Source organism: Ixodes scapularis, unplaced genomic scaffold, assembly GCF_016920785.2.
Source record: "Ixodes scapularis isolate PalLabHiFi unplaced genomic scaffold, ASM1692078v2 PGA_scaffold3__209_contigs__length_174095766, whole genome shotgun sequence".
Lineage (NCBI taxonomy): Eukaryota > Metazoa > Arthropoda > Arachnida > Ixodida > Ixodidae > Ixodes > Ixodes scapularis.
The window spans coordinates 166,701,288-166,727,118 of NW_024609868.1; the positions used below are offsets into that span (position 1 = coordinate 166,701,288).

A 25,831-nucleotide genomic window follows, 5' to 3' on the forward strand; every position below is an offset into this window, starting at 1 on the left:
TTCATCGAAACGCGAAACCCTAACTATATTGTATTCGAACCGAATGCATTTACAAACAACACCTACATGAACTTGTTATTCACAAGAGGAGTACAGGTAACAGACAAAAACCGATAAATTGGCCAAGCTACGTGCAATAATGAGCATGTTATCGGCTAGTGGCATCATGTTCCAGGGCGTCTTCAGGGGCGCAATCTTCAAAAGACCAAATCTCTGAATAACCCTTTTCGCGCTAACTCTTGCCAAAGCTCAATGCTTATTCGCAAGAGCTTCAGCCTTGAACAGCTGCGTCTTGGCATGTAGGAATGGGGGGCTTCACCACAGCTATCAGTTTCGCTTCACATCTGGTGTCGATAGGAAAACCTTCGCCGACCATGATGTGATCGACGTCAGGCAACAAGCTTATCAACTAAATTACTCCGGTCGAAGGTGGCCTTGTTCGATGGTCCCCCTCCGTAACCACTGCTGAGGTGGGTGATTAAGCGACCGGCGAAACGCCTATGAGGAACTTTACAGTGTGCCCCTAATCGGTATGAGAGTACGCGCTGATCCTACATTTCAGGCACTTTGGCCTACCAACAGGGATTCTCTTACAATCCAGCACGGTGCGGAAGTGAGAAAATTTCTCAAAACACACCCGCATATGATGTAAGACCACGTTCTTAGAAAGCCCTTAATTGGACATTTTAAGAAGGCTGCAATAACCTTTGTTGTGTATTTCAGTGGCGACAGCGGTAGATGGGGTCACACCATCGACATTAGACAGAAAATCAATTGTCAGATTATGCTTCAAAGTCATCATGGTCAAGATTATTCGACCTGTCGCTGGTAGTACAGCTCTTGACGATATAATAATCTTTTCGAACATAAGGTTCGATTTCCAAAGCATTGAGAGGCTTCATGTTGGGAGGCTAGTAACAGAGCACAGATTCGTCTGGTTCACCATAGGAGAAACGCTCTCGCCAAAGTCTCCATTCGCCGCTCAGACGTCTTGGTCGACTACTGGGGACGGGCAAGGTCACTCCTACGGCACTGGAGATGGCAGCATCTTTTTCCTTTTCAGGTAACCTTGTCGCGTCTTTCTCTTGGTCGGAATGCGTTTCGATTGCTCAAAGCGCAACAAAACAAAGCTCAAACATGTTTGTAACAAAACTTGGAATCACGGGAGTGACGACTTAGTCGGGGGCAAGTTAAGAAGTCAGCAGCGAAAACCCCTGGAATTCATTTCTCTGCCAGCTAATCGTTTCAACTTTTTCGATTTAGATTTTTGCCGAGAGAGGACCATTGATCAGCTGGAGTCGCAAATATCACGGTCTAAGAGTATCTCAACAACAGTAGTGTGTCCCCCCCCCCCTCCTCTCACCAGCACGCTCCCCCAAAGAAACGGAAAGGTTCGTGCAGGTGCGCAATCTGAGGACGAAATTCGCCAGGATGCAACCCAATAATATAAAATTTGTTTCTTGTGCTCCTCTTTCCGCTCTTATTTCCGGTGATTATGACGTGTGGTTTGGATATGTGACAGCTGTTTTTGAATGGAATTGGAATGCGACTTTTATGTGCATATTTCCGGACAGAACCAGACGCTCACAATCGACAAATATTCTTGTCGCGATTCACAGTTTCTCTCGGAAAAAGAGGAATTATCGAATCTCGCAGTAAGTAGCCACCATTTAATTTATCTTCAAATTTCACTGCGACAACGTTTCTCGTGTTGCGTACAAGTTAGAAAAAGCGGAGACCTGAACGTTTGCATTTTTACGAGATTTTGTAACCAAGAAAGGTGTTGCCTAGATATAAACTGAACGATAGCGTGTTTGTTTGTATTAAAAAACTAGCCTAGCCGGAAGTAGTACAGAGGTAGGTGTGACTAATATTATTTTAACAGTTTTTATAAAAAAAATATGGTCAAGGGGGTGTAGCCAAATAGCGGTTACTAAGCACCATTAAGCCACTCCAGTCTCCAAGCACACTACTTGAGAGAACAAAAAACTCCCCGTCAGCGTTTTATAAATACCGTATAATAACGTGCACAGTGAAGCTCCCTTATAACGATGAGAAAACCTCCAATTTCAATCAATATAACCGATTATCATTGTATCTGGACTGGCCTCGAAATATTCCCGAAATAATATTCCCTGCTGGAGGATAGAGCGAGTTACTCAGCTATGCAACATATTCATCACATCACAAAATATCAGCTTTAAGATAAATATTTTCTTTATTAGTTCACACGGACAAGCAGTTCATAAATCGTGCATAAAGAGCAGAAAATCAACGCTTCATGCGCGATTCTGATTCGCTACATATCCATATGGATATGTAGCGGGCACCACACGCGTCGCAACTGCAGTTGCTACGCGTGTGGTGCCCGCAGTCTTATCGCATGTACGAAATCGACAGTAACTGAACGGCAAGGAAAACTCTTTGAACATAAATTGGTGACAGACGACCATCGATGTTGGTGCAGATGATGCCGTTGACACCATCGCAAATTCGCTCGTCGTCATTGCCGTCGCCCTGACCACCTTTGTCAACGGCGGCTGCTGCGATCAAGGTCGTGTAGCCGCGAGGTTGCCGCGGGGTGGCAAAGGTGGCGAACGGGAAGAGATCGTAGATCTGGACGAGACTCCTAACTTGTTTAAACCTTGACGAGAATGCTTCAGTATGCTTTGGTTTGTCTGCACCGAAACTGTCGAGACTTGCGTTTTCACTGCGTGAATTTTTCCGGCGCTATCTTTAAAATGTGACGACCGACGCCGGTGATGCTGATAATATCGGTCGGTCGACTTGAGTCCGCGCACCGCTGCAACTCGTGGTGAATTTCGATATGCATCCGTTTAGCATGAGTATGCGTATGGCGTGTCAAGTTGGGTATCGTTCGGTCGGCTTTTAGTTTAATTTTTAGTTTCATTTTTGGCCAAAAGTTTGATCGAATAACTGGATTTTTGACTGGTGTAGCCATATGCCTAATATAATCCTTTCGCTATGGGTGTGTTTTTCTTTACAAACACCTAAAACAAAGAAAAAGCACAGTCCTCTTTAAAGTGATCGTTATAAGCGGTACATCGTTACATTTGGTATCGTTATAAGAGGATTGCACTGTATGTATACTATATATATCACGGGAAATTGCCATGATCTTTCGCGGTCTTCCCAGTAAAAATAGCAAACTTTTAAATGAATAAACCGTACTGCTTGAATGAAATAATTGTTATGGAGCCTTCTCCTTCGGTGGCTTTGTAAGGATCATTCTATTTGATCAAAACGGCTAATTCATCTGCATTTTTTTAGGGTAGTGTTTGTGCGGAATTATTATCATAGAAATGTTATTTGTATTTTTTACTACAATGGACTTATTATATACAGTAGCAACACGTATTTACGCAACGGGGAAAGCATTACCTTTGCAAGCTAAAAAATTTCATTGTTTTCGTGAAAAAAAAAATCGCGTCTGCGAGGGGTTGGAAAAATGCCTTTTCCAATTGCGCGTAGGCGCTAGTTGGAGGGCCACAGGATTAAAGAATACAACTTCCTACGCCGTAAATATTTTTACCTTTAACGCATGCAAACTAGCTTTTATTAAGTATATTTTTCTTTAAGTTTATATTTAACAAGATATTAAATAGTCAACTTGGGTTTTTGCACATATGTTTATATTGAGGCTTTTTTTAGAAAATTTCTAATTCACTTCAAAATAGGCATTTAGCTTAAACGTCTTGCGCATCGTGTTTCATTCTTTGTGCACTTTTAACAACAATAAATAAACGTTCTACTATTGAAAGTGTTTTATTTCTAAATTACTCGTGAGGCTTTTGTTTTAAATAAAAAAGTGCAAATTATTAAATTTTTGTGCTTGAATATAAAAATAATCATCCTCTATTTTCGTCAAACTGCATTCAATGAGGCTTTTAAAAACGGTAATTTCATATCTACCAGAACATGTGGCATTACTAAGGAAATAAGCTGAGCTACTTGGTTCTGATACATCTTGGGTGTCCTTTCTTCAGCTGGTTTCACCAAAAAAGTTTATTCCGGTCGCTGTTTTGGAGTTATTGCCGTTGGAGGCTTACTCTCTTGAGGGGCACTAAACCACTCATTGCTGTAGCCTATTTATAGTCGCAACTCCATCTATGGGCTGTAAGAGTCCTAAAAAAGCCTAAAATTACATTTACGCGGGGCGGATTTTTGTTTTTAAATAAAAACAGGAATCAAATATTGATTTTGTTGGGGCTATAGCATACACCAGAGGGCGATGTTGGATGAGGAGAAGGGCTTCTCTTCGTCTGACGATGCGCTCTCGGTTGTACGATAGTTTCGAGATAATCGTTCGTAAATACCGATTTTAGCAAAAAGAAAAAAAAAAGCCAACGCACGAATGTAATGTTCTTTTTTTGAGGCTTAGGACATATATATTGAGTTATGGCCATAAATAGATTATCGGAAAAAGGTGGTGTAGTGCCCCTTTAAAGAACACTGGTACTCAAGCACGGCAGTCACAGTTACCGTACTTGCTCTCATTATCGTTCAGACACCAGGGAGCGCTGTAAACAAAACAACCTGTCAACTGTTCAATGATCGATGTCGCTGATATTGCCTACGAAAACTTAACTTTGCGGCGCGTTCGATCCTCGCTGTGTTGTACTTGGTTGATTGTACATGTTCACTGCGCGTCCTACTTAGAGTGCGTACAATCTTCTGGCAAAATGGGCGGATTCTTTCCTCTAGGCATTGCTGTACCCTGTTTGCAATTATGATGTTCTTTAGCGGACGCAATGACCCACCTCAGCCGCTTACATGTGAAGTGACAAAGCGTCACTACGCACAGGCCTCTCGAAGGTCACGTGACACTCAGATAGACACTACCTCTCTCTCTCCATCAGGATCCGTCAGAGCCTGTGATTTAATTTCTAAGAAAATATTAGGAACCACCCACCCCTCGCCCTCCGCCGCACCGCAAGTCATCGGCATCCCAGTTGTCTGAACCCTCTCCTCCCCCGTCCCCAAAAATGTTCCTGGTGACGCCACTGCCACACCGTAAAGACCGAACAAACTGCGAAGTTCAGTATTCGCAGACAATAGTGGCCATGTCACGCATAAAAAAATGCTTACAGCCTTTTTATGTAGTGCTCCATGGTGTCGAAACGATAATGAGACCAAGGGGGCCACTGTGGACGAGTTTCTCAAGTACCACTAGTCGCTGGTACAGAAACCCTCCAACGGTAATTGGCTGCAACATAAACCTAGCTATAGGCGTTCTTTTTGTGTTTAAATTAAGATAAAATAATGCAATATATTTCTGCAAATTTTTAATTATTATTTTTCAAGGGTGGATCAAATGTAGTTTGCAGAAAAATTAGTGTTTTTTTTTTGATTGCCGCGCAAACTTTCAATAATTCTTAGTTCTTGATTTTTAGAAAATTGGGTGCGCCATGTGGAACACATTTACAAAAGAACGATAGCTTTTTCTTTTTTTTAAACGCACAAAGCACAAAATAATTTGGCTGAATCCTTCTGATATTCATATAACCAATCGTCCAGTGCTGCTGGCGCAATCGCTTGTGTGGGTGCGAGAACACAGATATTGAAACTGCAAAGTTGCGAGTTACTACTGATGAAACAAGTCCGGAGCAAGCACCGCAGAGAACATCTCTGTATTCTCCGCTCACTCTCCCACAGATAGGATAGAGACGCTCGGCGATCGCTCCGTCGGCTCCAGATCTACAAGCGGCACACAGCGCTTGCAGCTCGCCAGAGCTCAAGAATCCGCGCGGCTAGCGTGTGCCGACCGTTCGCTATTTGGCGTAGGAAGGGGCGCTGGAGCCACCCCTCGTACAGCCGATGTCCACTCTCTTAGGGCTCTTACCCACTTTGCATAATTGTGGAATCAATCGTCACGAAAGCTTGCGTTCTCATTGCAGATGACCTCTTTCCAAGAAATGGTTGAAAGCGCCGTACAAGATCGGACCGAAAGTCTGCATAACATCGGGAGGACGCTGTTTGAAAATCCGGAACTTAACTACGAAGAGCGCATTGCGCACGACCTGATCACGGGTATCCTGGAGCAAGAGGAATTTCGGGTGGAACGCCACTACATCCTGGAAACAGCATTTCGAGCAGAATTTGGGAGTAGGTGGACTTTTCTTTCTTTAGAAAAACATTGGGTATTGACGCACAATAAACATTAAGAGAAAATATTGAAATCTTGCTTAGCAAGTTGAACAATGATTTTTCATATTCCGGAGTATTGATTCATCGGATAACCTCCTTTGTTTCAGAATATACCTATTACACGCAACAAAAAGGAGGCTATTTTATAATGATTACTTTATTACTTATATTATATTGTGATTCGTGTTCTTTAATTTCTTTTATTAAAATGCCTTCAGAGTAATACATTAAAAAGGCAAGGGAGCTTACAAAAATAATGACGCAGTGCACATATAGTTAAGAACATTGTTAAACAACAAAATATCAGTAATGTAAGTGTTGAAAGCGAGAGGGGGGTTCCAAACAATCGATCTTAACTATATAAATAAAAATAATGAAAATATTACGTTTTAGAATTGAGACGAAACCATATGGATAAGTTCAGTGCGAGAAGATATATAGCGTGTCTAATTTGTTTGTTCAAATGAGTTTGCGAAATCCAGGAAAAGAAAATAGTTTTTATAATAAATATAAAAAGAATGATTGAAATTAAATATTTTCTCTCCTTTTTAGTAGTACCCTTAGGTTTTGGAGGTTTTGAAAGATACTAGTTGCGCCTTTCATAAGTAATGGTTTCTAAATCCATGTTGTCATCTAACGAGGTAGGTATTCTTCTTTAGAAAATTAACCAGTTGCGAGCAGATGATGTCTTGGAGACTTTTAAATGACTTTTTTTTTGTTATGAAAATTGGTTGATTGTTTGTTAGATGCATGCGAAAGAACAACCTTTACATTTTGAATCGTTCAATAATACGTCGTGGTTAGGAGTGCAATCGAGCGCCATTCTGTTTTGGCTCTTTTATTTTATTTCGCTGCAAGCATCATCGTGTTTTGCCCTTTTCTTTTATTTCGCTGGGCGCAAGGTTGCGCTCTCAGAAGATTGTGATTTATTGGAACTCCTCGGCAACCAAGGTCTCGCATATGGATTCCCACGCCATGAAGGCGCGACTGGCTGGCGGCAGACCCAATCCGGCATCGGGTTATAGCCATGGGCGAGACCAGGCTGCCCAAGAGAGCCGCGCGGTAATCTAACAGCGGAACTCAGAGCAGAAGTGTTCGGGCGATGGCGGTACGCGACCACCAATGGTGTCCGTCTTGTAAACTAAAATTGTATCGAGAATATTAAACCCAGTGTTTCTCTAATTACCAAAAACCCAGTTGTCAAGACCTCGTTTATTTTCAAAAATTCGTTATTTCATTTAAAGCAACCATTCGATTACAGGAGGTAGTCTACATGTTCGTAAATTAACTATTGAATTGTAGATGTTTAAGATATTTTCAAATTGTCCAATGCGTCCGTCAGTTCAGGAAAATATATACTATTAATAATGCTAACCACACGACTTCAGTTCACTATTACTACATTCATGGGGAGAAAAAAGGCAAACAATATTGTCGTAGCTGATTAACAACCGAGGGTGTAAAAGACATACATAATAATGTTTAACGCAGTAGCAATGACAGTCCATGGAATATCCATTCATAAAAAAAATTAAGAACAATTTTATTTTGTGTACTGAGATTTACGACACTCGAGAACTGTTTAGGAATATTTGCTAACATGATAGGGAGAGAATTAAATTATAAAAATATTAGTAATTTTTATTGACCATATTTGTATGCTCATAGTCTGTGTTATGGAACGCAGCAAATCTAGCCGCAAACTTGGCAGAGCGAAACTTTTTTTTTTTCGTTTTCGCAACCGTCTATGATTTCGTTAAACCAAGGCGCGTTAGAATTTATTTCTTTATTTGTCTATAATTTCCCTTAAGGCCGCGAGGGGAATTACAGACGCGAGTGGTTGGTTTTGAACAACTCTAAATTTAGCGTTATCGGTGATGGTGACTGTGTCATCGGGAATGCTACTCCAGCCCTCAACGGCTTCTGGTAGGTGGGAATGGCGATGCGCTGTTGAAATGGTCTAGGGGCGAGAAATCTTGCATGAATGATCAAGGGTTGCATAGATATAGCGGGGCTGACTGAGGAAAGACTCGTAATGGTTCCGAATAGTAAATTTTGGAAAGAAGCAAAGATGGTAAAGTCTGCGACGAACGGAAAGACCAGCAAGAGTTAATTGAGATTACATCGCATTGACAACATAAAAGCGATAGTATTTAAAATAGTCGGAGCAGCACGATTCTGAGCATGTTCGATTGCCTTAGATAAAGGATGTGGCTGCCAGATAACTGAAGCATGCTCTAGTGTAACGCGAATAAGTGTGACGTAAAGGAGACGTTGGAGATTAAAAGGGACAAACTTGGAATTGCGACGATTATAGCCGAGTGAGCGGTTTGCAGATGATATTGTCTATTTGACACGAACATTCCAGGACATATTAGTGGTTAAATGAACACTGCTATAAACTAAGACTCCGGAGCCGACGAGAAAATATCGAGACGTGTAGCGGTTTCAGAACACAGCAGTCTTCTTCTTTATTTTTCACGCGGCTCCATTCTGTCGTGAGGACCCACTCCGTAAATATTATAGATCTCGCGACATCGACTATATAACATTCCTCTCCCCTTAACATTGAAAGCGCTGTACCGGCTTCCGCACTCGAGTGGAGCGTCGTTGGGGTGCACTTTCACAGACTTCACTCGAGGTCTCCGGTGGTTGTTGTGGGCTGCAGTCACCATGCACCTTCGACTTGGCTGATGGGCCTGGTGACGATCGTGGAGGAGCGGGGATGACCTCGTTGTTGTCTGGCGGCCGTTTACGTAGTTGGTCCGCATGGCGTGTTATCACTTTGGACGGAGTTTCGACGGTTGCCATGCGAGCTCCCGTTGTCGCCGTGACTTTTCCAGGAATCCACTTGTTTCCTGTCCCATAGTTTCTGGTGTACACCGGGTCCCCAGGTTGGATCGTCCAGTCTGTGTCTTGGGCAGATCCTGTGGAGTGTGAGGAAAAACATGTATCAAGTCGCGAGCGAATTTGATATCCTAGCAGCAGTTCAGATGGTGACTTTCCCGAGCTTGATGGTGTCCGTCTATAATTAAACAGAAGCCTTGCCAGGCTGCTTGTAATGTCGTCGTTTTGTATTTTCTTCAACCCATCTTGTATAGTTCTGACCGCGCGTTCCGCGAGACCATTTGACTGAGGGTGAAATGGTGCGGTCCTGGTGTGCGTTATGTTGTATCTCCACTTGAACTTCAAGAACTCGGCACTGGTGAAAGGTGTACCATAATCAGAGACCAATGTGTGGGGCATCCCAAAGTGGCTAAACACATCTCGCAAACACGACACAGTATTTGTGCTTGTGGCCTGTTTCAAAAAAACTGCCTCGATCCACTTACTGTGTGCGTCGACCACTACCAAGATCATCTTTTTCTCTAAAAGAGCCTAGATATTCAACATGTACTCTGGACCAGTTTTCGTGTGTTTTGGTCAAGTTAACTGGTGCCTTTGACGCTGGCATGGGCAACATTTTGACACAGGCGTCACACGTCGCTGACGTGTACTCTATTTCCTTGTCCAGTCCAGGCCACCAAAATTGAGATGTTGCTATAGCTTTCATAGCCGACTCTCCCTGATGACTCTCGTAAAGGAGTTGTAGGAGGCGCCCTCTAGCCTCCCTAGGCACAATGACGCGGTGGCCCCAATATACCAAGTCGTGTGCCACCGACAGTTCTAGTTTCCTTCCGTAAATCGATTGAAGGTTCTAGTCTAGGCTCTTCTCACATTTGGGCCATCCATTCATGATGTAGTTCTTGACCTGCGCTAACACTAAGTCTGTAGCTGTCATTTGTTTCAACTCCCTGGTTGTCACGACACCCTCCTCTAACTGCTCCATAGCAAGCACATATTCGGGAAGCTCACCTTCAGCACCTGTTTCCGCTCCTGCTGTGGCTACTGCCGGTAGCGGTAGCCTGCTCAGGGCATCCGCATTTAGAATTTCTTGGCCAGGCTTGTATTGTAGCTTGTAGCGGTAGCTTCCGAAACGCAGCGCCCATCGTTGAATTCGCGCCGCCGCCATAGCGGGAGTCGGGCGGTCGGATCTCAGCAACCCCAGGAGTGGCTGATGATACGTGACCAGGGTGAACTCATGTCCAAATGGGTAGTCTCTAAACTTCGCTACGCCAAAGACCAGAGCGAGAGCCTCTCGCTCTAGTTGAGAATAATTTCTTTCGGCGGCTGATAGAGTTCTTGATCGAAACCCGATGGGTTTGTCTTCTCCACTTTCTCGGTGAAAAAGAACTGCTCCGATGCTGTACAATCAGGCGTCGCACTCTAGTCGCAGTTCTTTCGCTGGATTAAAGTGCGTTAGCACCTTTGCCGAGCTGAGAGCTTCTTTTGCTTTCTGGAACACCGCATCCTGTGCTTCACCCCACGTCCAGCGAGCTCCCTTTTCCAGCAATGTGTAGAGGCTTGTCAACAAGGTTGACATATTGGGAACAAATCTGGCGTAAAAAGTCAGCATTCCCCAAAAAGACCGCAACTGGCTTACGTTTTTGGGCCGCGGTGCATGCACGATGGCTTCCACTTTCGTTTCTAGGGGATGGAGGCCCTGTCCGTCAATACGGTGTCCGAGGTACGTAACCTCCTGTTCTTTGAACCTACACTTCTCTTTCCGGAGTTTCACGCCGTCATCCCTGAACCGTTGTAGAATTGCTCTCAACTGTAAAACATTGCCATCAGCTCGTTCGGACAATACCACGTCGTTTAGGTATGCCTGCACGCCTTTTAGTCCGCGGAGCATGGTCTCCATCGTCCGCTGAAATATCGCCGGTGCCGATGATATTCCGAAAGGCAAGCGGTTGTAGCAGAAAAGCCCACGGTGTGTGTTGATCACAGCCATCTTCTTCGATGCGTCGTCAAGGGCTACTTGGTTGTACGCATCCCGTAGATGCAAGGTGCTAAAACAATCGCCGCCGTTCAGATATGCGAACAGATTCTCGATGCGGGGCAGGGGGTACTGCTCGACTTCACACGCAGGGTATAGGGTTGCCTTGAAGTCCCCGCAGATGCGCACTGAGTCGTCCTTCTTCAGCAGCGGGACGATTGGTGTAGCCCATTCTGAGTGTGTGACCGGTGAAATAATTCCGACTTCCAACAATCGGTCAAGTTCTGCCGAAACCTTATCTTTCAGACCGTAAGGAAGCGGTCTTGCCTTGCAAAACTTTGGTGTGGTACCCTCCTTTAGGTTTAGTCGAGCAGGTGGTCCCGTGATCAGCCCGATGCCCGGAGTAAACAAATCTTGAAACTGGCAGAGAAGTGCCTCGAGATCTTCCACGTTGACTGGTTTGTTACTCAGCGGCACGGCATTTCCTGTAAAGCTTAGCACAGAAGTCCCGGCCTTGTTCAGCTTGAAAATTAAATCACGTCCACACAAACATGAACCGCACCAGTTCAACACAGTCAAACTGCACTTTAATAGGGTGCCTCGGTACGAGACTTGCATGTGTAGCTCACCCAGCACGGGTATTCTTCCTCGGTAGCAGGACAGTTTCACCTGCGATGCTTGAAGCTTAGGCCAGCGTTCACGGTGCTGAGTGTAGACCTCCCGCGAGATGACACAGACGGGTGATCCAGTGTCTACTTCCATCAGCAGATCGACTCCGCCCCAAGAGAACTTGCGTCGCACTGCTGGAACATGATCCACAGTTTTGGTCTTCAAGCTCCATATTTGCATGTCTTCGGTTTCCGTTTCTTCCGACGAACTCCCTGCTGCTTCTAGTGCTTTGGCTTGCACATGCGGCCTGGAATATGACCACTGTTGCCCAGGATGTTTACAGTTCCGGGCCCAGTGACCACATTTTCCGCAGTGGAAACATGTCGTTCCTTTGTACTGGCAGCGGTTACCTTCGTGCTCTCGGCTTCCACAGTGCTCACAAACCCTTGTGTGTTGTTGTCGTGGGCGAAATTTTTCGGACCTCTTTCCTTGGACTTTCATCCTGAGGACTTCCGAGGGTTCATCACAAGTCATTCTTTTGGTGTCATCTGCTAATGTCAGTTCCTTTTTTGACAGCAGTTGCTTCTGAAGGTTCTTTGACCGCACGCCACAGACGATCCTGTCTCTGAGCATTCTGTCCAACATCGCCGAAAAATTGCAGTTATCCGCTATTCTGCGGATTTCGACTATGAATTCGTAAATCGACTCTCCCTCTTTTTAACAACGATTGAAAAACCTAAAGCTCTCAGATATTTCGTTTGGCTTCGGATCGTAGTGCGCATCTAGAGCTGCTACCACCTCAGCATACGTTAGAGCATTAGGTTTTTGTGGAGCCACTCTTCCACAGAGTACTCGAACTGTTTTGGTACCTAGTGCCGCTACGAGCAATGCTCGTCTCTTCGCGTCATTTGTAACCTCATTGCCCTCAAAGTAAGCCTCTACCTTGATGAGGTACGTACTCCATTTGTCCTTGTCTTCGTCAAACTCTGGCAGCTGGTGATTCATCTTTGAAAAACCCGCAGACTGGTTCGCTCTTAGGATGGACGAAGGATCCTCCACGCTGTACGTCTCTTCATAGTCCTGGCTCGTTGCCACTGTTATAAACCAAGACTCCGGAGCCGACGAGACAATATCGAGACCTGTAGCGGTTTCAGAACACAGCAGTCTTCTTCTTTATTTTTCAAGCGGCTCCATCTGTCGCGAGGACCCACTCCGTAAATATTATAGATCTCGCGACATCGACTAGTATATAACAAACACCAATCTAGGTGTACTCTGTAGAAGTCTGAATGGTAGTGCCGTTGGGTGTTAATGCGTTTAAGGGCTGGGAGGAAGAACGTGTGATTCGCAGATGCATGAAAATTTTGTTAATATTTCGACACATCTGGCATGTGCGGCACCATTCAGTAATTTTGTTAATGCCTTTTTGGATGACGAGAGGGTCGTCTGAGGTTTTTACTACTTTATAAACAACACAGTTATCAGCGAAATGACGAACAGAGAACGAGAGGTGAGGTGAGATATCATTAATGTAGATTAAAAAGAGTGAAGGCCTAAGTACAGTTTCTTGAGGAACACCGGAAGAACCAGGGAAGAAAGAGAAGGATCTGATGTTAGAAAAAAACGAATAGAGAGCGAGGACTAAGGAATAATTCGGTCGATTCAAAAACATGAGAGTCCTGTTTTAGTGAACAAAGTTAAAAGGGAAGGCGATTCTGTGGAACTTTATCAAGAGCTCTGGCGAAATCAAGAGACACGGCGTCAGTAGAAAAGCCCGTGTCAAGATGTTTAACCAAGTCGTTAGTAAGAATAAGTAGTGGGGTCTAAAAAAAAAGGTGTTTCCGGAAGCCATGCTGCGCATTGGGGAAGAAACTGCATAAATCCAGGAAGTTAATCAGATGCATGCAGATGGCGTTACAAAACATCGAAATCGATTCAATAAAGTTCTCTCTCGAAAAAAAAAAACCGCTTTAGTATTTATTAAAGAATTTGGATAAGTTTAAATTAGCGACGCGCGGTCAGCACTGATGTAGCCACGGTCTTTTGTTTTACGCAACATTTGGAAGCTTGAAGGGTATGTGTAATGAGATGTGTGGAACCGGCGCTGTCCCTGGGTCAAGGGAGGCATGCTTCTAATAATATGATGCTTGGATGCGTGGTTAATACTATATTTAATATGTTAAATGAAAGTGATGAAGCCCTAGTAGGATCTGTGACGAGTTGAAAGAAGTTTAAATCAGAACAAAACTAAATATATTTGCTCGTTTCTGTTAGGAATGAGTTAGAGACCGGCACTATGATATACAAGTCAATTTTGCGGTAATTAAGGTTACCGGTTCTACGATGCTACTACGCAAGGTAAACAAGGTTTTATTGTAGGCGTACATACTACAACGGAATATAAAATTCACGAAAGTAAATAAAATCCCCTACCAAATTTCACAAGAAGGTTCCGACTTTTCAAAATTGTGCCGAAATATTTAGGTTCAAATATAGAATTCCCACGGGAAAATATACAATAAGGTTAACAAATATGTTATTTTCTTATGACATTCAGCCTTCTGTGTTATCCATGAAGCAATGTGTTCAATCAGTCATCTAATGCACCGACTCCGATCTTGATGGTAATAAAAATTGTAGTTTTGTCCTATCAGGGGAGGCGCATGGTAACGATGCTCAGCACCGAGGGTTCGAACAAAGTTAGACGATGATAATGCCGTGCGATAAAGGTTAATGACAAAAAAGACAGAAGACGACTATGGCGGGGATGACCCCAAGGAGCGAAGAACTAAGCTGTTCAAAGACGACAAACAGCGATAAAAAGAACGACGAACAAAGGCTTTCCACGGTAACCCACGAAGACGAAACTCCACGGCAACGGAAGACGAGAAGCTTCACGATCAACGGAAGACGAGAAGCTTCACGATCAACGGAAGACGAGAAGCTTCACGATCGACGGAGATGAACAACGACGGCGGTGGCGATGACCCCCAATCACAACGAGTGTCGGCAACCACGAGCTTGTAACCAGAGGCACGACCACAATACAGCACACTTGGTGAAAGTATAGAACCGCGAGAATGTTCGTAAACATTGGCGGCTTTACTTGGGGATCCTTAGTCTTTCATGTTGCCCGTCTTTCGATAAGTAGCGGGCCACGGCTTCTTCGCGGGGTATCATGCTACATGCATAGCCAAGTTTGCAGTGTTCATGGTTGCCAGTCGAACGCACGGAGTTCAAACCCTCCCTGGTTATCATTTTATTAGATTTTCTTTCTTGTTTTCCAGCCTTTCAGTACAATAATCTAACTTAAAAGTTCCAGGATCCTATGGCCTCTATCGAGAATGTTGGAGACAGCACTAACTGTATAAGAGGAGCCGTGGCTAGCAGCATCGGATCAGTCGCCCTCTCATCGCCAGTGCAGGACCGGAGGAGCATTTTTGTTTTAGTTTCTGGGATAAGTTCGTCCTATTAAACGTCCATTTCTAGTTTTCTTCCGGGCCTACGTTTCTATTCTGATAGTGCTTGCGTATACGTCGACGCGTGTGCGACCGTGCGTGCGTGCGTGCGGGCGTTCTCGAAGTCATTGTGAGGGAGTCCGCACTCAACTTGAAGTGTCTAAAATAATAATATAAAAACGAAATGTTTTCCCTTTCAAGGTGGAGAACCCGTTGTGACCATCATGTGTGAGTATGATGCCCTTCCAAACATTGGGCATGCTTGCGGCCACAACTTGATCGCTGAGTGCTCCGTTGCTGCGGGCATTGCGGTGAAAGAGGTCCTAAAGCAAGATGTAACACTTACTGGAAAGGTAAGATAAAACATAGTCGGTTTCTCTGTTTGTTCTTTGTATTGGCTTAAAACCGCGCTTGCGATTTGGTATTTTGCAAACATATTTTAAAGATGAGTGCCATTTTGTCAATTGTGGGTAAGAGAAACGCTTGACGAATCACCGTTTCTCAAGGGTACGTTGACTCTGCTCTAAATCTTGCTCGGGTAGATAGGCTACTCCAGTGGGTCACATCTGAAAGTCAAACATAGATTGGCGCTTTATATTTATAGAATGCGCTAAACAGTGGAGCTGAAGCTTGTCCAGAAAAAAGGTAAATTAAACGATAAAAAAATCTGAAAAAAAAAAAAGAAACGACAGGTGAGGTTTGTTTACTTTGCCACGATGAGTTGAAGTAGTTCGAGTTGTCAACTTGTTTTGTAGTCTACAAGTGGCGCCAGTGTTGTTGAGTGAAATAAATAGAAAACAACTAGGTACGGACGTTTTGCTAGTTCTTTTCACAAATGAAAGCGTATAAGAATGCGATTCAGAGCTGACCACATGGCTTGACGCTGCATCACATTCTATGTTACCACTGCCTTTGCTACAATAGTCCGAAGGAGGGGTGATTTTTGTAATTAGGAGGGACCTTCCTGATTATTAAACTGGTAATTTCCTAAGGTGGTTGTCATGGGGACTCCTGCGGAAGAAGCTGGATTTGGGAAAGTTCAACTGCTTAACGCCGGCGCTTTCAAGGATGCTGATGTGGCCATGATGCTTCACCCAGCACCCGCAAGCATTCATACGTTCCCAAGCAGTGCCCATGGAAAGGTAACATATGCGTATGTTCTCTAATGTCATAATGAAGTCTACATCATGAGATCTTAATTGAAAGAAGCACCTCTTGATGATACTGTTTCAAAAATAAAACGTCGCTAGCAGTTATAAAATGGAAGCACTTGACAAGCGGTACGCTGCGTCACGTATTGTCGCATTAGCGCTCTGCAGCTGCACTATCCCCATCAGTTTTTGTTTTGTTGTTAGTGTTCCAGAGGAAGTACACTGCGTGATACTGTTAGCGCAAAAAGGAAACCGGAGTTTTTTTTTTGTATTTTACTTTAAAGGATGTTTGTCTGCACCAGGTCTTACCTCTTGGTTTTGTGCAAAAGTCTCAGTTTCCCGCTCCACTGAAAACCATGATCACAAAAAAAAAAAAAAAAAGCATTGGCAACATCTTGTTTGCGTTAACAGTGCCGCTGTGTGCTCCTCGCTAAAGTGCGCCCTGTCCGTACTCAAGTTAGCCTCAGGCATCTGCAGCTCATAGAATCATCTGTTCATGTCAGCCAACTCACACAGTTCACGCTTCTTGGCCCGTTCAAAACATCTAACTGCAGAGGCTCATAGCGCACGTAAGCCATTAGTTAAGATTCACGGCGAAACCTTCGCATGCAGAGAAAAATAGACATGTAGTTTTCTCCAACAAGGAAAGTAACAAAAGAAAAAAGATTAGAGTGCAAAAAAAGAAAAAAAAAAAACATATTCTTGCAAACCAAGCTATCGACATCGAAGGACGTCATGTTGCAAGGGTAAAGTGACATTTGGAAAGTGAATTACAATAAAATTCACTAGTTAACATTTCAAATATTACTTTTAGTTGACAGATTTGATGCGCCCCTCGTCGTCAAGATACGCCACAGTTGTTATTAGAATTTCGATACCTCAGTCCTGCTTTGGAAAACTTACGACATGAGCAAACAAAAAACCGAAGCTAGATGCAAAAAAAAAAAAAAAAAATGGCAGAAGTCCAAGCTGGAAGAGACGTCGACATCCACAACGGGCGCGAGTAGCGAGTAACCGCGGTGTCTACTCGAGCACACATTTTTCGACACTGTTTTTGTTTGCTTTCGTATGGTGGACACTATAAAGCCTACATTCGCCAGGGAACAGTGCGAAGCAGAACTCTGTTTTCTGAGTTCCAAAAATTGCTACGATACACTTTAACGATAGGCATTCGTTATTAGAATATGTCAGCTGAAACGAACTTGTATGAAAGTAATTAGACCATTTTAGGTAACGCATTTACTATTTTTAACTTTAGACTCTTTAACTGACGCCCACCGTTGTGGAAAATGTTATGCCGAAGAAATAGTTTTCTTTTAAGTGCGTTTTCAATAAAAATTTTTTTTCCTAAAATGAATGTTGTGTACATATCTTTATTTTACGGGAACATTTAGAAAACAAAAATATGCAGCGTGTGCCGTGCTTCGCTGGGCGTTTACTGGTGAGCTTTTTCGGAGCTGGGGAGACAAGCTGCACAAATTAGGTCTCCTGGATTTATTGGTAGAAATAAGGCAAGTAAAGCGGGGCAAAATGAGACATTTGGCAAAATAGGACATTTTAAGTTTAGTGCTATCTATATGACATGAGAATTAACAAGATTATTAATTTGATACTTTGCCGGCACTTTTCCGCTTTACTTCATATAAGATTTGCTACAATTGGCGGAAATGCGTTGACGAAAAAAATGAGTTACTTTTTTTAGCTTCGGTCAAAGTGGGGAAACATTCCGCACTTTCGTTATTGAGTTGGCATGCAGCTGAGTTTGAAATATCTGCTCTAGGGGCAATATGTGATAATATGAAAAGGCGAAAACAGATTTTTGGAGTTCTGAATATTGGTCTCCCAACGATGTTCTTTCACATTTTTTTCTAGCAAAATGCGGTCGTGCAAAAGGAACAGCCATGATTTATGATGTAAAAATAACACGAAAAAAGCACTTAAAATTTGGCATCAGCAGCGTCAATCGATAATTCGGAAGCCAAAGCTTTCGGGGTGCATAGGTATTTATAATAGCTTTTGGGTACCTAGCATTGAGGCGTGCAAGGACACTCAACAATTGCAAAGAGAAAGTGCCTTCAAAGAATCAGGATCCAGTAACAAATTGTTTCCGATGAGCAGAAAACAAAAAGACAAATAACTCGTTAAATATATTTTTGTTTATAGAAAAGTACCTTTTTGGGCCGACGTACAAGAAGGGCAAATGCTATTTTACGCCTACTGCGATAAAACTAAATTAAAGAGGAGGTTTATTCAGGGTAAAGAAGGTAGCCAGCACACTTAGTTGACCGATTAAGCCGGTCAAGGAGAAGCGTTCTGCAAACTGCGCGAGGATCGGCAAATGTTACTGGCAGTGCATGGTCAGCAAAAAACTAGGGAACCAAATAGGCGCTCTGTTTTTTGCGGTTCCTATGGATGGCGTTCAAAGAGTGGGTTTGCAAAGATGGCGTAGGGGCCCACAAAGTACACTTCAAATTTCCCGAGCGCAATAGCTGAGTTGCCTTTTCTTTCACTTTGAGTCTCATTTTGTTTTCTACTAGCCGTCTCGTTTTTTATTGTTCTATGTGTGTGCGTCGAGTGCTCTGCTGCAGCACCAGCTGCTCTGTGTTTGTTTTCGACGCCGGCGACACTTCACTCGCACATCGCGTGCGAATACCTGCATCCGACACAGAGGCAAAGACACGCTGCATTCGTAAAAGTCCTTCTTTTAGGGTGCTTTTCCTAAGCACTTTCTTTCAGACCACACCAAAAGACGGCAATATTTTTTGTAACGCTTTTTTTTTTTTTGCGTTGTGCACAACGGAAGTGGGCAATTTGGAAGCACGTCTCTATGTTTTGACCGAGCAGCCCGTCACGACGCATCCGTTGCATTGCAACGTTTTTGCACGCTTTGCTCATCATTCCTCGCTTTCTTTTTGCACGCTTTGCTCATCATTCCTCGCCTATTTTTAAGTCATGTTTGATAGCAAAAAAAAAAACGAAAAAAGGGAAGGTTTTTTTTTCTTGCTACTGAGGCCGGCAAAAGGGTCCGACTTATATTAGCAATAATAGCAGCAAAATAAGAAAGGATCTGTACTGCATTTTGAGCAAGGACTGACACACACATAACAAGCGGTTTTTGTGTTTGCCGTGAGTTTTATTTCCGCTAAACGTTTTACGACGATTTAGCTGCAAATGTTATTATGGGCGTTGACATCGTCTACCGCAGATAACATGGGCAGCAGTGACGAGCGAGTTTGGCAAACTGCGCAAATCGTGAACTTAGCTTTATACCGAGTGAAAAGAGGAAGGGCCCAGGTCGGTCTGGGACGGCTGTCGGACTGGAGCCGGACCGGGCCTGTTGTCGTAAACAAGTCACGGGCCGAGGGCGGGCCAATTCCAAAGAGCCGTCGGACGAGGCTGGGTCTGGTTTAAAAAAAATCAGCTCGTGATGACGGTTAGCTTCTATACAACGGATATATAAGTCTAGGGCGTCACGCCGCCCGATGAAATCATGTGATCGCTTTCCCATCTGTTAGTCGTACGTAGCAGCTGTAAACGCTGTCATTCATGTCGTTCCCCTGGTACGAAATGAAGAAAAATGTACGGCTGGTACAGAGGTCCATCAGTGGGCTGCAAGTAAGGAGGTTCGGTGTTTGTTGCGAGAGCTGGCAAGACGTTGAACCCACCGGTTACGCTCGTGCGGTTCGACGCTGCGGGGCCAGTAGACTCTCATAAAAAAGGGCGTAGCCATTGCACCCTTTGTGACATATAAGACACCCCAAAAGTTCAGTTCGACGTCAGCGCGTTGTACGCCGAACGGGTTTTGGTACCTAACCTATGTGCGCCCAATCGTAGATTATACCTGCACTGTGTGGGACCCCACTCAGAATAATCATGTTGATGACCTAGAAAAAATACAAAGTCGCGCCCCTCGCTTTGTCTTGGGCTACTATAGCCGTTACGCAAGTGTGACTGATACGAAGCAATCACCACGTTGGTGTTCACTAGAGCTTCGACAGAAAAACTCGCGTTTAGAATTCTTTAAGAGTATTTATCATAACACGACTGGCATTATTAGCTCAACTAAAGTGATGAAGCGGGCGAGTTGGTTCATGACTTATAAAATTAAAAGCGTTAGCAACAGGCAAGGACACAAAAAGGAAGGCGAAGAGAACGAGCGATTACTCTAAACTGAACATTTCTTTAAAAGCAGCTAAATCAAACAGCCTCCAATAAAAAAAAATATACACTGAATCACTTAGCGACGTGACTCATCCTTACTTGTGAATAAAATCATAATCTTTTTGATTCAGAAAAATTGACGGTTGGCTGACGCAGCCTTCAGTGCTCTCTTTCTTTGTAGCATGCGCTTCTTCCATTTCCCTCGCAGTTTTGTCACCGGCCCTCCCCAAGATCGTGTTATTTTGATAGTTGGGCTGGCACAGACAATTTCTGCAATGAAGAGGCGGGTGTCCTCCTGTTGTCAAACTCGTCTTACATTCTAAGCCCTAATTAGCTCATCTTACCTTTTAAGCTTGAAGTAGCTCATCTTACCTTTTAAGCCCTAATTACTTTTCTCATCGGTATGAACACGTGATGTTTTACTGCGACCGCGAGTAACACACTCGAGGAGGGGGTTCGGCTGGTTTCTAATGAGTGAGTATACGAGCGCTACGTCGGTATTCTGCTGGCAGTCGGCCTGTCGACTTCGAATGCCTGGTACCTTACTGTACATGGTTAGGGGCCAGCCATTTAACAAAACCTGCGTTGAACGAATCTGATCAGATTGCTGTTTGTTGCGGAAGAACGAAAAAGCGAACTACCGGGAGTTTACTTGGGCACGACATACTGTGGTACCATCGTGCTATCAACTCCATCCGAACGGGGTGAATAACGGGCGGTTTGCCCAGTCGCTATGCCACGCAGCTCTGTGTTAACCCATCTTAATGATTGATGAGTGTTAACCCATCAGTCAATCACGGGGCAAAGATAGGACATGAGTGCTGCGTCAACGTTAAACTGTGACTCGCGCTCAATTTGTACTTCACTGATCCGGCACGCGTCCCATCTCAACGCTCACACAGTTTTCGGCTGCGTCAGTCGAATGCAATGTGAGAAACACACGTGCAATTTATGTTTGCTTTCACCGCAGCTGGTGGGAAGTGTGGGGCGTGGCTGCTCGATCTCCGACCCAAAGTAAATGATGCATCTATTTTGTAATCCGTTCTATGTTGTTCAAGGAAGAACACTGCAAAGGAGAAAGCAAACATAACAATACTACATTACATAATCTATTCTATTATCGCTGCGTACACACATCACTCGAACAATGTCTGTGTGCGTACTTTCCAACGGACCTCGCGAAAGGTTAATATCAGCATGTCATGAAAGGAGCTCGGCGAATAAAGTGGCTGTAAATATCTCCAGCCAAAAAAGAAGTCCGGGATATCGCAATGAGAATGGCCTTTCAAATGCTCACGTCATGCTCAGTGTCACTCCGTAGACTGTATTTGTAGGTCAAACTACGTGCTGCATAGACCAGAGAGATTCACTCAGCCAGTGCGTGTTTCCAAACATCGGCCTGAGGAGGCGCTCCCGCTGGCCCGCTGGGGATGGCCATGGTCTTTACAGTGACACCCGGCCCTCGGCCCGCTGCTACCAATTCCAAAATATGAGCGCTCGTAAAAACATGGGCGCCGCGACACGCACCAAAAGCGTAAACAGGAAGAACGAGAGAACACTAGTGTTGTGCGAATACTCGGATTTTCGAATAGTAGTTTCAAATAACACGCTACTCGATACTCGCTTCGCGATAAACTCTGATATTCGTATTTTCGAAGTGTTCACCGCGTCAGGTTTGCCCCGTTGAGCGCGCTTCTTACCGAGCACTTTTAGAATGCGGAGAAGCAAAACCGGAGGACCTCGCTTTCACATCGTTGCTTCTCCGCAGTGCACAGGGATACTGGGGGAAGCGCGCTCAGTGGGGCTAACCCGGCGCGATGAACACTTGAAAAAGTACCAATATTGCAGTCATGTTTTAAAAAGCCTACTTTCAAAGCGAGACAGTGCACATGCCCACGTGGTATGTGTAAGAAGTAACAGAAACTTTGGGAATGTTAATATCTCCACTACAAGAATGTTTTTAAAATTAAATGTTAGGCAGAGATGTCCTCACAACTTTCGTTCATCATTCATGATTGGCTGTTTTATTTTTTTGACAATCTAGATTTAATCAAGATCGCTTGCATATGCCAAGGAGATTTATAAATCCCTTCGATTAGATATAGCGGGCCATCTCTATAGGTTTGATTGTATGTTAAGTGCGTTGCTTAATTGCCATTCTTATGTAGGCAATAAACTTTTTGATGTCTCGATTTCTAAATATAGCTGGATCAAAGTTAACTCAGCCAAGATACAGGCTGGCGGAGGGGGGGGGGGAGGGTCTGTAGAGAGATGACGTCACGGTCCGAAACTTTGCCCCATCTATTTTGTTGGCCTAATATTTGCTATGTCACCCTGACCTAAACCTTTTGCTGGTGAATATAAATTTTTTCATTAAAATAGGTTGAGCTTGGGAAGGCCTAAATAAATGCAATGCCCCCACCCCTAAAGTTCGCCCATGCTTAGCCATGGATAAGTAGAAGCTTGAGAACAGTCGTTACGAGTGCAGATGTTTTTTTCTTTTTTAGAGCGCAGCTCTTAGGGGCCCGTTCCCGGCTTGAGCGCCGTCGGCGTCGGCGTAAACAAGGTCACTCCAAGGTCACGCGACCCCCCCAAGGTCGTCCCAAGGTCACGTGGCCCTTAAGGTCACGTGACCCCTAGAGGTCACGTGACACCCAAAGTCACGTGACCCCCCGAGGTCACGTGACCACCCCCCAGGGTCACGTGACCCCCCCCCCCCCCCGAGGTCACGTGACCTCCCCGATGACGTCATCGTCACTGATGACGTCCCCGGCATCCACATCGTCATCATCACTGATGACGTCATCACTGATGACGTCATCAGTGACGTCACTGATGACCTCACCGGCATCCGCATCGTCATAGTCATCATCACTGATGACGTCATCAGTTACGTCACTGATGACGTCACCGGAATCAGAATCGTCATCGTCATCATCACGAATTACGTCATCAGTGACGTCACTGATGACGTCACCGACATCCGCGTCGTCATCGTCATCATCGCTGATGACGTCATCGGAGTCCGCATCGTCATCGTCACTGATGACGTCATCAGTGACGTCACTGATGACCTCACCGGCGTCCGCATCGTCATTGTCATCATCACTGATGACGTCATCAGTGACGTCACTGATGACGTCACCGGCATCCGCATCGTCATCGTCATCATCACGAATGACGTCATCAGTGACGTCACTGATGACATCATCGGCATCGTCACGTGACCCCCTAAGGTCACGTGACCCCCAATTGGTCACGTGACCCCCCCCAGGTCACTTCACCCCCAGTACCCTTCCCTCCTCCTCCTCAAGAGCTGCGCTCTAATTAGGTGTTACAGGGAGTTGTAAACGGCTTTCACTTTTTTGTTTAGGCATGGTGCAGAGTGAAACGCTGGGAAAAACTATTCGATTCTAAAATATTCAGCCGAAACCACTATTTGCTTGCCCCCAATTCGTTTTGGACTCGAAACCTACTATTCGCACATGCCTAGGAAAGTGCATCGAAACGCCAGTTATCTCGCCATATTATTTATTATGTTTTGTCATCACCTGAATTACTATTCGTATTTTCCTGCTTCATGCCTGCTTAACCATGAAAAGTTTGCTTTGCAATCACGTGGTTATCGTGAATAGTGACCTTATCTACTAATTTTATCAGTGTTCTACCCTCTGTGAATATTCTAAAGTTACCATGCGCTTCTATTTATATCTGGTGAGATCTCGATAAAATATTGAACTAAAAATAAAGTACATGAATTTGTCCAGCTTACGTTCCTTTTTTTTAATTTTTGCTCTATTATTTTTGTATTTAAATGCCATTTAGGATTATTCATTTAGTATTTCCTTGTTTATATTGTGTTATCGAATTTACGGCCCTCGAGATTGCAACATGTCCATAATCCGGCTGTCTAGGAAAACGTTTGGAGACCCCTGTTGCAAAGGAAGCTAAACACACAGTTGTAAGGTAAAACTGTAGAGGCAGGTGGTGCGTAATTTCGTATCACATTCCACAAGATGCGCAAATAGACTTACAATTGAAACTGGATTCAAGCAGGCTAAAGGGTCATCTCACAGTAAAACAAAATTCCTGCAAAAAGGTCTTAGCAATAAACAGTTCACGCCAACGTTATTGTAGGCTTGGAGAATCTCTTGTCCCTTACCTCCAGTAGAACTTTTTTTTGAATGTAAGGGTCCTTCATTTTAAGCAGTTTAACACTTCAGCCCAGTAGCTTCCTTAAGTTTAAGTTCTAATAAGGCAATCTAAAACAAAACAAGCGTTAAACGTGTGACAGAATGTTTGCTAAATGCTTCCAGATTCATGTGGAGTACCGAGGAAAAGAAGCGCATTCTGGTGCTGCCCCCTGGGAGGGGGTCAATGCCCTGGATGCTGCTGTTGGTGCTTACGTAAATGTGTCCATGCTCAGGCAACAAATGAAGCCGTCTTGGAAGGCTACCGGTAAGCTTTACTTAAGCGATCTTCCTCTGTTCATCGCTTTGTATATTAAACGAGACTTTTTAAACGGTTTCGATGGATATGCGCCGTCCACTGTAATACATAACATGCCTGGCTGCGTGTACTACAAATCATGAGAGCGAATCTATTTTGTTTGTAAAAGTTGTTATACATTGAGGTTTTGTGATGTCAAAGTTGAACACACCTAGTGAAAATATGCCTGTTTCCGAGAACCAACAAACAGTACTAGTTTTTGGATATAAAAATATGAATTCTAAAATAAAAAAGACAAACAGTGACGCCCAATTTCTTTTTTCTCCAGAAATGATTTTTTATAATTATAATAATGAGCTTCCTATTTTTTACTGATATATTCAAACCTATTGTAGGGATAATAAAGGACGTAGACGCCCGAGCCAATGTGACCCCTTCAGTCTACAAAATGGAATTCGTCATAAGAGCACCAAAAGCAAAGGAACTGCTCTTTCTGAAGGAAAAAGTGGAAGCATGCATCAACAGCGCGGCTGCTGCAACAGGGTGCGAGGTTGAAATCGCCATAAAGGATCCTTTTGTGGATGACGTCATTACAAATATTACTATGGCGAACGTTTACAGAAAAAATGCTGAAATGTATGGTGAGTAAATATTTTGAGCCTCCAAACGAAAGTTACAAAACTAGCACTTACGAAGAAACGTACCGTACACATAAAGTGTAAATAAGAATATAGTGAAAATAACTTACACAAAACAAAAATCTCTAACGCCTGCAGAGAACGCGAGCATCATAATATTCTTGAACATAAAAATTAAAAATATGTGGTCCTCGCAAGGCTTTTAATTATATCGCACGAGAAATGTCCATTTTGAAATGGGACTTTCTTATGGTTCATAGAAAAGTGGGGTAAATCGGGATTATCAAATAGGTCTTCTAATCTAAGACACCTGGTGACCTCAATTACTTTCATATCTATGCCTTAAGTGATTGCTTTCTTGATTGAACACATCATCAC

The 25,831-nt window shown here is 43.9% G+C and overlaps 1 protein-coding gene across 1 annotated transcript in view; it reads left to right on the forward strand.

Moving 5' to 3' along the window:
* Positions 1 to 25,831, forward strand: part of LOC8036276 (peptidase M20 domain-containing protein 2) — an 81,180-nt gene that overhangs the window by 44,182 nt on the left and 11,167 nt on the right. Inside the window, exons 2-6 of the mRNA XM_040214834.2 lie at positions 5,919 to 6,126; positions 15,256 to 15,407; positions 16,047 to 16,196; positions 24,683 to 24,824; positions 25,211 to 25,456. Coding sequence (XP_040070768.2) covers positions 5,919 to 6,126; positions 15,256 to 15,407; positions 16,047 to 16,196; positions 24,683 to 24,824; positions 25,211 to 25,456 — 898 coding nt within the window. The remainder of the gene's footprint in view (positions 1 to 5,918; positions 6,127 to 15,255; positions 15,408 to 16,046; positions 16,197 to 24,682; positions 24,825 to 25,210; positions 25,457 to 25,831) is intronic.